Source organism: Rattus rattus, chromosome 17 (genome assembly GCF_011064425.1).
Source record: "Rattus rattus isolate New Zealand chromosome 17, Rrattus_CSIRO_v1, whole genome shotgun sequence".
Taxonomy (NCBI): domain Eukaryota; kingdom Metazoa; phylum Chordata; class Mammalia; order Rodentia; family Muridae; genus Rattus; species Rattus rattus.
This window is the reverse complement of record NC_046170.1, coordinates 2,193,470-2,208,232: the sequence shown is the minus strand read 5'-3', so window position 1 is coordinate 2,208,232 and position 14,763 is coordinate 2,193,470. Positions and strand designations below refer to the sequence as shown.

Genomic DNA, 14,763 nt, shown 5'->3' with positions numbered 1-14,763 from the left:
ACCCAGCAGTGGAAATGGATTTTTATGTGAGAGGTTCTTCAGAAAACTCTGGATTTCAAACTGGGTCTCGGCCCAGTTCCTGCCCCAGGTCAACTTCACTGGAATCTGGAGCATTTGTTTCCTAGTTGGGTTTACTTTCTTATTTGTAAAAGGAGGACTCTGATCCAGTGCTCTTAACCTTTCGAGCCATCTCCAGCCCCCGTTACCTGATTTTTTTTTTCCTATCAGTTTTAGAAGTATGTGGCTGTGTGGTACACTCCCGTTAACTTCTCTGTCAGTAACCCTCTGATGAGAGGGGTCATGGGAGAAGAGGTTGCCTGGTTCTCAGGACTTGGGGGCAGCTCAAAAGGGCTGGGATGGGTTGGAGAGATGGCTCTGTGGTTAAGAGCATGCAAGTTTGGTTCTCAGCACCCACATCAGGTAGGTGGGAATTACTTGCGACTCTGGCTCTGGAGGAACCTGACCGCTCTTCTGGCCTCTGTAGGCACCCATACTTGTATGTGTAGATATATACACCACACCCCTGGTGGGGCTTGAAAGTGTAGAACACATTATGTCTTGATTCCCAACTTCCCGTCATTCACCCTCCCATGCCTGAGAACACCCCATTTCTTTAATCCATAAACACCTCTATGGTCGGGAAGCCTGATTTGAAGCTCTTGCCTTCTCATATTTGGCCAGTTATCACTTCAGTGATTGGTACTGTGCCAGGCTGGCCAAACAGGACCCTTTCGGTCCACAGGACAGTCTTTCGGACTGTGGGTGCGAGAGAAGGAATAAATAAACAAACCAAGTACTTTCCCTCTCTTGGAAACAGAGCTGGGGTGGTCTAGAGAGGCAAAGGAGAAGGGAGGCTTTAGTGCCAGATGGAAATCGGCCAGCCAGGCCTTGAGATGAGCGTTCCCCTGCCCTGCAGGGAACATCTGAGGATGCCAGAGCCAGATGTGTTGATTCTGTACTCTCCCAAGCATGATCAAATCCTCATCAAGAACGATTCTTCCCCGAACACCGCCCACCTAGTAGTGGACCAGCCTGCTCTGGCCTTCCATCTCCAGTGGCCTCTTGGGTTTCTGGAACACTTTTCTTTTGGAAGGAAGCTCCCCAGCTGCTTCTGCACTGTCAGCGCTCGGCTCTGGAGGCGCACTGCATGTCTGGGTGCCTGCCAAGCAAAGGTTGCCAGCCTCCTCAGGCATAGCTTACATTGCCCATCCCCCTCCGCAAAGCTCAGACTTCCTTCCTCCATTGCCACCTCCATTCTCTATTGAAGAGCTGCTTATTGATCTTGGCCCATTTCTCAAAGTGGCCGCACTTTAACTCCACTCTCAGCACAGACGACCTGCAGAGCCACATCCTTCCCCAGGGGAGCAGCCCTCGGTGGTTTGGGCAAGTACAGGGCTGGGGATTCTACTCAGAACACCTTGCCTGTTTTCCCTTTGATCATCACCCAGAGGGCCAGACCTGGATCGTTCTGTGGCCCAATTCAAGGCCTGGCACAGAGCAGGTGTCGGTAATGTGACTTGGGCAGCTAGGGTCACCATGTTGCCTGCAGGCTGGCTTCTCCAGTGTGACTTCTGATGGCACTGGCACCAAGCAGCAGGTTAGCCGGACGCCAGTAGATTGGTGTGGTGGCACTAGGGGAACAAGGCATGAATGTGTTAAGCCTAGGGAAAGGCAGGGCTGTGAGGACATGAATCACAAAGTGGGAGCCAGAGTCATAGCCCTGAGCGGGAGGTAAGTGTAGGGATGGCCTGGGCTGTACCATGGTAGAAGCTGAGGCTAGGGTTGAGTCAGGTCCTAACGTTCTCAAGCCCACAGGCAAGCCACGTAACTGTCCTTCCATAGTAATTACCTCTACCCAGTTTGCTTCCCTCAGGCTCAGCAGTGAAGGCCCTAGGAAGGCCTTAGTAGAGGTCGTCTGGTATAGTCTAATGTGTTGGAGGACTGAGGATGGCATCTCCCTGGGACATGCAGTGTCACTGGTGAAGTCCTGGCAGACAGGGCAACCTCATCTTCCTATTTTCTTGCGTAGGGGATGTTTGTGTATGTGTGTGTGCATAGGTGTTGTTCCTCAGGGGCCATCCATGCTGTCTGTGTTTTGAGACAGAGTCTCTCATTGGTCAGAGCTTGACTACTAGGTACGGCTGCTGGTAAGACAGCTCAGGGTTCCTTGTCTCTTTTCCTCTCCAGTGTGGAGATTACAAGTGTTTGGTACCAAGGCAGCTTCTGAGAGATGCGTTCTAAGGACCGAGCTCAGGGCCTGATCCTTAACCAAGCAAGAACAGCGCTGTCTGAACAAGCTCGCCACATCCCCACTTTTTTCTCTTTTAAAAAATTAAATATTTATGGGTACGGGTGTTTTGCCTCCAAACAGAGAGCTGTCCTCTGAACTCTTGTGCCTGCACACACACACTTGTACACAACATACATACACTAAAATAAACAGACACATAAAAATCTTTAAGGCCATATCAGCCTCCCAAGAGCCCCTGAAGCATAGCAGGAGGGGAGATCAGAGGCACCGCTCATCTTTCTAAATAGAAGTAAGACACCACATTAAAAAGGCAGATTTTATTGGTTGAACATAATTTAAAACTGTAAAAAAATATTTCTTCTCCATCACTAGCAATCCCCATGACAACTAGAATGGCTTGGTTCTTTTCCCTGATAGGAGCTTGATGGGAAATAAATCCTATGTCTCTCTGGCCCTCTCCCTCACTTCCCACCCCCTCCCCGAAGAATGCTCAGCAGGGGCAGGGGTTCTGGCTGGAGGAAAGGTGCCTCTCTTCGCCTCTGGGAAAGCTGATGGGAAAGCAGAGGTCATGGGTGTTGGAGGCCTGGCTGGCAGCCATAGCCAGGCCGAGTGAAACATCTGCTGGGCTCTCCCCAGGCACCTGGCTGGGTAAGTGGGAGGAAGGAATGAAGAAAACTACTGCTGACCACAAAGTAGCACCCTATGCCCTGGCCCTGAAATGACCTCTCCTGGCACAGGATGGGATGAAGGGACGAGGTGATAAATAAAGGAGATTAAAGGGAGGATGACAGATAGGAAAGCCCGTTTGACACTGGTGGGTCAGGATGCAAGGATCTTAAAAACTGGTTGATGGCCAATAGCATCAATATACATTACTGCAGGGGAGAGGCCTCTGTGGGGACTGAGTGTGGGTGGGCTCTCCAGCCCGCCTCATTTTCCTAAGACTAGCAGAGGAAGAGTTAGAGTCCGGGCTGCCCTCTACTGGTGGTTTCTGGAAATGACCACCCTACAACCCAAGTGGACCAGGAGAGTGAGCAGCCCAGGAGGACAGGCTAAGTGTGTGATGAGGACTCCTGGCTGAGGCATCCCACAGCTCTTCCATCAGCAGGCCTGTAGAAAGGATGGCACAAGGCTCACTTCAAAGGCATCGAGAAGAATTTGTTCCCGGACTTGCAGCGGACTTGTTCAGCCAGCACACGTAACAGCATCTCTGAGTCTTCAAACTCATCCACGATTTCCTTCAGCCAGCAGCAGGGAGATGACAGCTATGTTAGGGGAATCAGACCCAGAGCACCGCAGACAAACAAAAGTAGCCCAGTGAACTGGGCAGTTCTGAGAGGCCCTGGTCATGCAGACTCCAGGCTCGGCAACCATAATCTTGTCCAGGCATCTTACAATCGTATGCGGTGGGGCCTATTGACTCTGCTTGCGGGTGGGGACACAGTGCTCGGGGACAGTGACGACTATAAGCTTGGTTGGGTTTGGGTCTAGGCTCTATTGGAGCTCGACATCAGAGCTCTTTGCTGTCTTGAGTATGATCAGGTCGAGGGGAAGGTGCCTACCTACAGAGATGATGGCCCATGGCCTACAGACTTGGACTTGCAGAGTATTTTTCAAAATCCCAATCAGCTGCCACCACAAGAAAATCAGAAGACTGCACACTCAAGCCTGCATTTCTGGCTTCTCTTGAGAAAAACAGATGCTATCAACAATGGGCCTCACTGCCTTCGTGTGCTGCCAGGGGAAGGTGTCAGCCGCCAGACTCTGTGCTCTGCAAATTCTCCCTCCAGGGCACTGATAGGAGGGTTACCTGCCCCACACGCTACCAGAATGTGGCCTGGCATGGTGGCACACGCCTGAAGCCCCAGAACTCATCAACAGAAGGAACACTGCAAGTTTGAGGCTCGCCGCTCTACAGTGAGTCCAGGCCAAGCAAGGAGGCACTGTGAGGCCCTGCCTCAAAAACAGGCCCTAGTGCAAAGGAGGTTCCGCGCACCTACACTCTTCCTCCATTTACAGCTGCAGACCCAGACCTCTGACCTCAGACACAGTCTGGGCTGAGGGGCGGGTTTCAGCCTCCTCACACGACAGGGTTGTAAGGCAGGACACACAGAGCCCTAGAGATTTTGCTAAAATGCAATTCTGCTGCCCCAAGTGTAGGGTGGGGCCAGAGCTATATCACTGCTCAGCTCTTAGCTGTCAGGGATGACACTCTGAGCACAAAGGGAGGGGACGAGGGTCTCCTGCCTCGCCACCTAGTGTCCTACAGACTCAGGGTTAGGTACCCACTCCTTCCTTCCCTTTCTGTTATTTGTCAATATCACCATTTTTGCAGCTCAGTGCTCTGTGTCTCTGATCTGGAAATTCACCTGTAGTTCCTGCTGGCACTGTCCCTCCAACTGCAGACGGGCATCACCCACGCACCAGGCCAGACTGACATGAAATGAAGGGTCCTAGGAAGAAAAGCTGGGAGTTAGGCCACCACAGGAGGGCATGGCAGGCCCATCCACCACAGCAGGTCCATGACAGTCCTGTCAGGTCTACCTGTAGGATCCCTGGCTACCCGAGTGCTGAGGCCAAGTCCCCTGCTCACACAGACATAATAGCTGGTGCCTCTCCTCACTACAGGAGTGTGCTCCTCCCCTGAATGGAAACAGTGATAGCCTAAGACCAATGTGATGGTATTTGGAGGTAACTAGGGTTAATGAGGGCACTGGGTGGCAACCTTAGAAAAAAGATGTGGGCGCAATGGCTCAGGTCAAGAACAATGGCAGCTTTCCTAGGGGACAGAGGTCCTCAGCAGCCACCTGATGGATAACAAATCTCCTTAAGGAACGTCTGTGACAGTAGTCACGCCTCTAATGGCCTCCAGGGCACTGCATGCACATGGTGTACAGACAGAGGCCAGCAAAACATCCATAAGCACAAAAATAAGAGAAACAAAGGGGGAGGGTGGAAGGTGTCCTCTCTTCCATCCTCAGGGAAGGACAGTGAGGGACGCCAAGCCTTCATCAGAAGCCAACCATGGAGGCACCTGAATCTTGGACTTCCAGCTTCCTGGTTTAAAGGCATGTGCTACCATGCCTGGCTACTTTCTGATCTAGAACATTCCAGCAGAGGCCATACTTTCCAGATGAAATGAACAAAACCCCAAATGTCAGCAATTTTGAAGAAACAATAATTATCTCTCTTTAAAAATAACTGTACACCTGCCATGGTTTTGAAAACCACACTGAACAGAATCCACAGACTTTTCCAGCTGTGACACTCGGCCTGGAGTTTGAGTCCCAGGAGGCATGGGAAAGGTACATGGAGACTAAAGCTACGGCCCTTCTGAAGGGTCATTCCGCTGTGTCGGAAACACACAGGAAGACAGGCCAAACACGGACACTCTACAGAGCAGCAGCACAGATCACAGGATGTGTGCAGTTGGTTTGTTTTGTTCTGTTTTTCTGGAGCTGAGGACCGAACCCAGGGCCTCCACTGAGCTAAATCCCCAACCCCTTGCAGAGGTTTTTTAAATCCTGGACTTTGGGTAGACACCTCTGACCGCAGTCCTGTGCTCTGGCACTCAGGGCTCCCTCCACAGGGAAGTTCTGAGGTCTCTTTAGTGTCTCTGACAGGGCTTCTTTGAGGATGCTCTGTTTCAGGGCTGGCAGAACAGCAGCCCTGTGGCAGAGACCGTAACCGTCTGTTCCCTTACCTCAGCACGGTGCATTACCTGGTAGAAAGTAGTGAGGTCAAATTCCTTCATGACTCTGTCCACCTCTGAAACCATGTCCAGGAACTGGGCATGCCCTGAGCTGACCTCGAGCCCAATGAAGGTCCTAGGAAGGGCAGCAGAGACACAGAATACAGCGTACGAGCACAGACCACACATGCTGGAGCAGGGGGCATCTAGCAGGAAGCCTAGGATTTGGGCTGTGGCTCATCCCGTCTTCCTGTGCAGTCTTTGCTGGTCCACGAACCAGCTTTCAACCCACCTTCCTTCCTGACTTAAAATATTCTTTCCACTAGACCTCTCTTCTCCTCCCAGGGTAGCCTTCATCGACCACTGCATACACCACCCTCTTGCCCTCCCCTCTCTGGCAGACCCTGAGGACTCATCACCCTCTTTGGTACCCACTTCTTCCAGCAGGTGCGGAGAACTCTGCCTTTAGTAATTAAATCCTCCATGAAGTCTGGTCTCTGTACCATCTAACCCTTCCTCAGAAATGCTCTTGTCAAAGTGGCCAACAAATATGATTTCTACGTTACCAAAGCCACGAATCCTGTCCTCACCTGCTTGGCAATATCAGACACGGCCAACCCCCAACACCTGGAGCCCTTCAGCTTCTGAAGCCAGAGAGCCTACGAGGAGGGGAAGGGCGAGCCTTTCAGAGCAGCTAAGAGGTGCGGCTCGATGAATGGACTGGGGGGCCCGCATCAGAAATGCCACCTTCCTTAACGCTTCAGTACTTGTGACTCTTCAAACCTCACTGGCTCATCTGCCAATGGGGAAGTGAGAGGCGGTGCAGGAAGGAAGGTAAGAGGACCTCATCCCTGTGACAGGGAGGGAGCCAGACAAGGACAGGTCTCCATCGTCACAGCCCACCCTGTACTGAGATCAGAGCTCTTACATCTGTACCCCCTAAGATCCCCCACCCCCGAGTTCTCCTGAGGAGACAGATGAAAACAAAGACCCCCTGTCTCGGCAACAGATAACCTTCTTCTGGTGACTTAAGTCAGGGACTCACCTGGTTTTCTCTTGATTGGTATAAATCTTTACCCTGTTGGCAGTAAAGAAGAACCTGAAATTTAAAAGAAGAAGAATATTTCAAGAAAAAAAAAACCAACAGAACTTTTATTAGGGATGGTGATGGATGTCTGCGGTCTTGTGCTCAGGAGGCCAAACCAGAAGATCTCAATTACAGTAATATTTGTCAAGAACAAACAAAGCAAGCAATCAGTCCTCTAAATATCTCCCTCAAATAGCATTTTAAAAATATAATTCATTCATTTTACAATCAATATTGTTACCCCACGACTTAAGTGGAAACTTGAACTAAAAATATCCTATAGTTGATCAAGACCTTAACTGAGCCTGCAGCATGTCACGTGGCAGTGTCCGGGTACCAGCACAATGAATGTACCGTTAGAATGCTCTGCTGTGCACCTGAGAAAGCTGTCCTCCGTGTGGGTGGTGATAAATGTTGACAGGACCCTGTGAGGCAGGCCCAACAGTTACGGACAAGAAAACAGAAGCCTGGTGAGGCTGAAGTTAAGGCTCCGTTTGATTGTAAAGCCCTTGCTGTCGTCTACAGAGCTTTGGTGAAGTGGGCCTGTTTGTAGAATAGGCAGAAACCCCACTCACTCAGGGACGAGTCAGGGCTAGCTGCCTGTTCTTGGTCATCTTGACTCAACAGACTCAGAGTTTGCAGTTGGTCCAGCTTCATGAGGACACGTGACAGAAAACGGAGCAAGGACAACATCAAATCCACTTCCCCAAAGACGTCAATCCAGCAGTTCAGAGGCTGCTCTCTGATCCTCGAGTGAGCAGGGCAACAAGCTACATACTCGTCCCACAGAGACTGATACTGCTTGTTTCCAGCACAGAGCAAGGTGCCTGCTCTGTTGAAGAACTAGTCAGTACCCACAAGGAGGCTCCGGAGTGGCCTTCCCCAGGAGTGGCGTCCCCCTAGGAGGGGCTTCCTGAATTTTCCTGCACTGACTTCTCACCTTCACCAGTGCACCAGTCTGTCTTGTTACCATGACAATGCTTCTGATCACCCAATTTGAATGCTAGTTTGACCAGGAAACAGAGCTTCAGTAAGATAAGGGCAGCATTCCCTAGAACAAAGGGAAAGGGCTTTTCCATTCTTTACTTACCAGGGGAGAGGATGAACAGAGTCAGACTAATCATTCCCATCTGCTGAAACTAAACAACAACAACAACAACAACAACAACAACAACAACAACAACAACACCCGGGCACTGGCTCAGTGACTAGTGATTACGAGCCTTGTGTGGGCGTGCAGACTGACATTCTGATACCAGGGCCCATCTAACAAGTGCATGTACACCTGTGACCTCGGCTATACGTGGGGCAGAGATAGAGCATTGCTGGGGCTTCCAAGCCCAGCCAAGAAAACACAAGTCCAGGTTTGGAAAAGGCCCTGCCTCAAAGGAACAGGCAAAGATTGATAGAAGACAGCTGATGCCTTCTTTTGGCCTCCAGATGTACACAAGGGCACAGACCCTCACACACATATGTATGTACATGTGCTACCCCCTATATGCACACTTTAAAATGTGCTTTAAAATTATTTGCATGAGTGTTCTGCTTGCATGCATGTCTGTAGACCACATGCATGGAGTGCACATGGAGGCCAGAGTCTCTGGAACTAGAGTTACAGACAGGGAGCTGGGAGCTGAACCCGGTCCTCTATAAGCTTAGCCAGTGTTCTTAACTGCTGAGGCATCACCTCTCAAGTCTAATGAACATGTTTTTAAAAGAGCCTGCAGGGTAGGGGAGCTAGTCAGTGGGTAAAGGTAGTTGTCAGACAAGTGTGAGGATGTAACCCAAAACTCTGGAACCCGTGTAAAAGCTGGACACAGTAGCATTAACATCTGTATTTCTAGTGCCTCCACCTGCAGATGAATCAGAGATAGGACAATCCTGGAAGCTCGTGGGTGACATAGTCTGAGACACACAGCAGAAAAACAATGAAGAGACCCTGTGTTGAGCAAGGCGGAAGGTGAGGACCAACATCTGACTTCCACATGCATGCGTATTTGCCCGTGTTGTAGTCTTTGTTTTCTCACCAACTGACCGCACTAGAGCAAATTCTTTCCTCTTCAACCAAATGAGGAGATTTTCCATTTGGAAGAGCCACACTTTCACTTCAAAATTATGAGCCTCGCCCCCCCCCCCCCAGCAGCCTGGTCTATAGAGCCTGCCTGTCTCAGTAAATAAATTGGAAAAACAAACAAACAAAAAACCCAACAACTGGGGTTGGGGATTTAGCTCAGTGGTAGAGCGCTTGCCTAGGAAGCGCAAGGCCCTGGGTTCGATCCCCAGCTCCGAAAAAAGGAACCAAAAAAATAAAACAAATAAAAAATAAAAACTGGTCAACTGGGCTGGAGAGATGGCTCAGCGGTTAAGAGCACTGACTGCTCTTCCAGAGGTCCTGAGTTCAATTCCCAGCAACCACATGGTGGCTCACAACCATCTGTAATGAGATCTGGTGCCCTCTTCTGGCCTGCAGTCACATATGTAGGCAGAATGCTGTACATAAAATAAATAAATAAATCTTAAAAAAAAAAAAAAAAAAAAAAAAAAAACCAACAACTCAGAAACCCAAGGAGTGAGCTGCTTTCCTGAATTTTGTGAGTCCTTCTAGCAAGTGGTCAGTAGGAGGGCTAGAGGTGTTAACATGTGAAGCTCCAATTTGTACCAAAACCACAGTTCTTGGCTGACCTAGGGACCTACCATGCAGCTGACACCTCCTGTAGAGAGCAGCCTGTGGGATGAAGCCCTTAGCCTGTGCGGCCGCACTAACTGGGATATTGGTGTCAGAACTGCAGTACACTGTAGGACCCCAGTTAGTATCTGGAGAGTGGAGGAAGTACAGGTACGGGAGAAGCTCTGCGCATGTGACAACAGGAGCGCTGGAGCTCAGAGACAGACAGCAGGGCTTCCATATTCAACACAGGCTATGGAAGAGCTCATGTGAGGTTCCTGCCTCTCATGATGGGCAGCACAGCAGCCTCAGAAGGCCTTTAGGCCTGGCCTGCTTGCTGGGCACCATGCCCAGCCCCAAGACCACTAAAGCCCAGGAAAGGAGGGGGAACTGATGGAAGAGGGAAGTGCTCACCTCTGGAAAGAGGCCATGCGGTCTTTGAGCACCTGCACAAAGGGGAGGATCCAGTGGTGACGGAGAACCACGCTCTGAGACAGGCTGAGGTGGAACTCCTCCATCTGCACCAGTCGAGGCACGAACATCTGAGCTCGGGGCAGCAACACGTCAAGCAGATCCTGGAACTCCTCATTCGCCTCATCTAGAGAAAGAGTGGGGAGGGTAGATCACCCTCTGAGCCAAGCTGTCACAGGTGAATAAAAAGCCTGGAGATCAGCCCTTAGAGTCTGGTTTCAGGAGGAGCCTGTCTGCACAGCCTACCAATACGTTAATGTCTTTTCAAACAAGTTTATTATGGCGATCTGTGTGGGTACACACATGACCCTACTTTCCAGAGTTGGTTCTCTCCTCCACCTTGTTTGGGGCAGGGTCTCCCTTGTCTCTGCTGTGGGGCTGTAGGATAGCTAGCCTGTGTTCTTTCTCTGTGGCTCTCCCATCTAGATGATAGGAGTGCTAGGACTACAGATGGCTTGGGTTCCAGGGATCAAACCCTGCAAGTCATCAGGCTTGCATGCGAAGCACTTTAACTGTTGAGTCATCTAGATGGGAACTTAATGTGGATTAAATAAAAAAAAATGTGTGTGTTTTACTGCAAGTACGTATGTTACCATGTATGTGCATAGTTCAGAAGAAGGTGTCAGAGTCCATGGATCTGGGGTTATAGATGGTTGCGAACTACCACATGGATGATGGGAATTGAACCTAGGTCCTTTGCAAGAGCAGTAAGTGCTTTTTCTTTTTTAAAAAGATTTATTTATTTTATGTACATGAGTACACTGCAGCTGTCTTCAGACACACCAGAAGAGAGCATCAGGTTTCATTACAGATGGTTGTGAGCCACCATGTGGTTGTTGGGAATTGAACTCAGAACCTTTGGAAGAGCAGTCAGTGCTCTTAACCCCTGAGCCATCTCTCAAGCCCTTAATATGACTTTCTGAGTGTCGTATTTATTATACATGTCGTAACATATATTTATTATAAGAATTCAAGTAAACAAGAAGTACCCAGCAGGTAAGGAGTATTGGGGAGGATTTGGGGCAGATCTGGTAGGGGGTGAAGGGGATTAAAATGGGCTCCCATTGCCCAGTCTGGTGGCCAGACATTGCCCACTCGGACCACTGACTCCTGCAGCTGTCCTCTGATCTGTCGTGGCTTGCATGTGTCCACATACATACATGCATTCAATAAATAAATAATGAAATGAGAACAATGTTTAAAGAGAGGAATACAGGGGACTCCTGGTGTCCAGTCCAGGCTACAGGAAGCCCAGTTGTTGCCCACAATAAGCAAAATCCTCAGCAAACTGAAAAAACAAAAGCTCTTCCCAGAGCTGTGAGAAGCAAGACCACAGGCGTGTGCAACACAGACTGTGTAACTTGCACATCATCAGACCAGAAGCACCTGAGCTCACGCTTCCCCAGGAGCAATTTGCAAATATTTTTTTAACTTAAACACATGTGTTTTAGTTAAATTTGTGGGCTGCAGCAAAAGATCTTATAAGGCTACTTCCAACATTAAAGGAGTGTTTTTTATCTAAACCCATGGTCAGGCTTGGAGAAGTGGCTCAGCCGTTAACAGCTCCCACAGCGACTCACAGACTGTCTTTTAGCCTCTGTAGGCACCTGTGTGCATACACACACACACACACACACACACACACACACACACACACACACACACACACACACACATGCGTGTGCGCATGTCTGCACAAGCAAACAGACACGTAATTCTTTTTTGAGACAGTATCTTTCTATGTAGCCCTGGATGTCCTGAAGCTATGTAATCAGGCTGGCCTTGAACTCACAGAGATCTGTCTGCTTCAGACTCTCAGGTGCTGGAATTAAAGGCACACAACACAACACCCTGCAAAGTAGATCTTTAAAGATAAATAAATGAAATTCATGGCCTAAGCTTCCACTTTAGGATTTTGTAAAAGGAAGGGTGAATTCCCTCAAAGTAATCAGAAGAAATAATTCACATCAGAGGAGAAATAAATGAAACTGAGAACGGAAATCAATAGAGAAAGTCAACAAAACTAGAAGTGGGTGACTAAGATCTGCTTATGGGAAGTGTCTCTCCGAGTGCCACATCCAGACCACTGTGTTGGTCATCAGCCATGAAGATTAATAAGATTACCTTCATTGAATTTAAAATGTCTGCCCTTTAAAGACACAGCAGAGAGGATAAAAAAAAAAAAAAGCCCCAGACTGAGAAATACTGATAAAGAATACAGAAAGAATATGGAACTGTTAGAACTCATTAAGAAAACTTGATTAAGGCCACATGTTCACCATCCCAGCCCTTGGGAGGTTCAGGCAAGTGCATTTCAGTGAGTTTGAGACCAGCTTGGTCTATATAGTGAGTTCAAGGCCAGCCAGGGATATAAAGTGAGACTTTATCGAGAGAGAGAGACAGAGACAGAGACAGAGAGACAGAGAGACAGAGAAAGAGGGGGTGGGGGACGGGGTGGGAGAAAGTTCATTAACATAGAGCCACACTCTATTCCTTTAATCCCAGCACTCAGGAGGCAGATGCAGGCGGATCTCTGAGCATGCTGGCCTGGTCTACGGAGTTTTAGGACAGCCAGGGCTACCTAGAAACAAAACAAAACAAACAACAACACAAACAAAAAATAATTGGCCCCAATTCCTAACTACAGGACTACACAGGGAAATCCTGCCTCAAAAAACCAAAAAAGAAAATAAAACAAACCAACCAAAAACCCCCAAACAACAACAACAAAAAAAACAACACCCACAAAACAACAACAACAACAAAAAGGTGGGCTCATCTGTTGTGAGAAATGTAGCACTCTGGAGAGTAGATACTGAGAGTGGATGAGTCTACACAAAGTCAGAGCTACTGCCTTGTGTCCTGTGCTAAGAACCAGGCAGAGATTATCTGATTTAATCTTCCAAGGGGATAGATACCATTACCCCCACTTTAGAGGTGCAGAAATGAAGACCCTGAGACACTCAGTAAGTTACAGAACACCCAGTGAATACAGTGAGGTCTAACTCAGCAGCGAGGTGGTTGGTCACCTCCTCAGGACTGGGGTGGGATATGAGTCCAGCACACAGGGGTCCCGGTTTCTTCCTCCTACCATTTATCATTAGTAAGTGACTCACATGGTATGTAGATGTGGGTGGCCCAGTTGCCCCGCTCATGGGGAAAGGTTCGGATGCGACCCCCATGCCTTGCACTGTCATCCTCAGGCCCTTCTTCTGTGCTGGGGAACATGTTTAGCACACTGTCAGGCACTGGAAAACTCTGACTCGGAAGTGGGTTCTGGCCACTGCAAAAAGAACAAACATTTATCCCCATTTATCTCTCTTTCCACATACAACCAAAGTTCTAAACCTTTATGCACCGCTGGTCTTGCCATGTAGCCCAGGTTGGCCTCAAACTTGATCCTCCTCCCTCAGCCATGGTAGCCGAGTATAAATTTCCAGGAAGGTACTGAGCTTCTTCTAGAGATTCATAGCGCTTTAGAACTACTGAAGTTTCCTAGCTACTCTGTGAGGCAGACCTCAGTGAGCTCTTGGTCCCCATGGGAAACACTTCTGCAGATAGCACTGCGGCTTGGAGGTTCTTAGTAGATAACTGGACAGTCCTGAACTCACGTAGCTCTGTGATCTTGGCTTACATTAATTTCCTTATACGTAGAGCATATTTCTATTCGCTAGAGCTCTCGCACAGTGAACTGACATACTACATTCAGCAAAGGCCGGTGCTTAAGAACCTTTAAGTATAAGATTTTCATGGATTTTTTGCACCAGTGTGCAGTCTCCAGTCTCCTGTGTGACTCCCGGTGGCTATTCATTGAGCATTTACTAGACGAATGAAAAGCTTGGATTATTACTGAATTGTGTTCAAATGAGGAAACATCTTAGAAGAAACACGGTTGCGCACCAAAGGGGGATAAAATGCACCAACGTACAGAGCTGGACTTGAACCCGTGTCCTTATTCCCAACTTCGCCTTGGCCAGGGGGTGTGTGTGTGTGTGTGTGTGTGTGTGTGTGTGTGTGTGTGTGTGTGTGTGTGTGTGTGTGTGTGTGTGTGTGTGTGTGTGTGTGTGTGTGTGTGTGTGTGTGTGTGTGTGTGTGTGTGTGGTTTCAGGGCTTTGTCCAGGCTGTGTTCTGAATCCTTTCCCTCGCCAGCCCTTTTTTTTCTTCCCGGAGAACCGACCCACTCCCGTGGTTATCCGGGAGGCTCTGGTACCACCTAGGTTTCAAAAGAATCTATGCTCGAGAGAGATAAATTCCTCGCTCCTCACCAACGGTGGAGTCCAGAGCCCGGTTTGCTGCGCCCCGCGGCGACGGCCTCCGCTTCATCCTCCGAACCGCTGCTGCTGTAGCCCACCAGGGGCGCCTCGCTCATTGGGGCCTCGACCACTAGCCGGGTCCACCGACAATCTGATCCGGCGCTCCGAGTTCCGCTGAGCCGGAAGTGCCCTCTGGGGCCGGACCTAGAGTAGCTCCACCTCGGGGCGGGGCCTGGCGACCCGGGGGGCAAAGCCCAGCGGATCTGTAGCGTGGACTGCGCCCACCGCTTTTGCGGTAAACGTCGTAGGCGGCCTTCCGGATCGCTCCGGCGCCCCAGTGTCTCA

At 49.5% G+C, this 14,763-nt stretch overlaps 1 protein-coding gene across 1 annotated transcript; it reads right to left on the bottom strand.

Moving 5' to 3' along the window:
• Nucleotides 1-2,553: 2,553 nt before the first annotated feature.
• Usb1 (U6 snRNA biogenesis phosphodiesterase 1) lies at nucleotides 2,554-14,662 on the bottom strand. The gene is made up of 7 exons (XM_032887456.1): nucleotides 14,431-14,662; nucleotides 13,282-13,448; nucleotides 10,109-10,292; nucleotides 6,988-7,041; nucleotides 5,973-6,078; nucleotides 4,621-4,704; nucleotides 2,554-3,489 (listed from the first exon to the last, which is right to left on the bottom strand). Exons 1-7 carry the CDS (start codon nucleotides 14,532-14,534, stop codon nucleotides 3,385-3,387), a joined length of 804 nt encoding a protein of 267 aa, XP_032743347.1. The 5' UTR covers nucleotides 14,535-14,662; the 3' UTR covers nucleotides 2,554-3,384.
• Between the last annotated feature and the right edge of the window lie 101 nt (nucleotides 14,663-14,763).

Excerpts from the sequence above, each read along its gene's own strand:
- Usb1 (XM_032887456.1), bottom strand. The coding sequence starts at position 14,534 with ATGAGCGAGGCGCCCCTGGTGGGCTACAGCAGCAGCGGTTCGGAGGAT. Across the intron at positions 13,449-14,430 it reads GGCTCTGGACTCCACCGTTG|TGGCCAGAACCCACTTCCGA; the intron begins GTGAGGAGCGAG and ends TTCTTTTTGCAG. Across the intron at positions 10,293-13,281 it reads CACCCACATCTACATACCAT|ATGAGGCGAATGAGGAGTTC; the intron begins GTGAGTCACTTA and ends CTCTTTCTCTAG.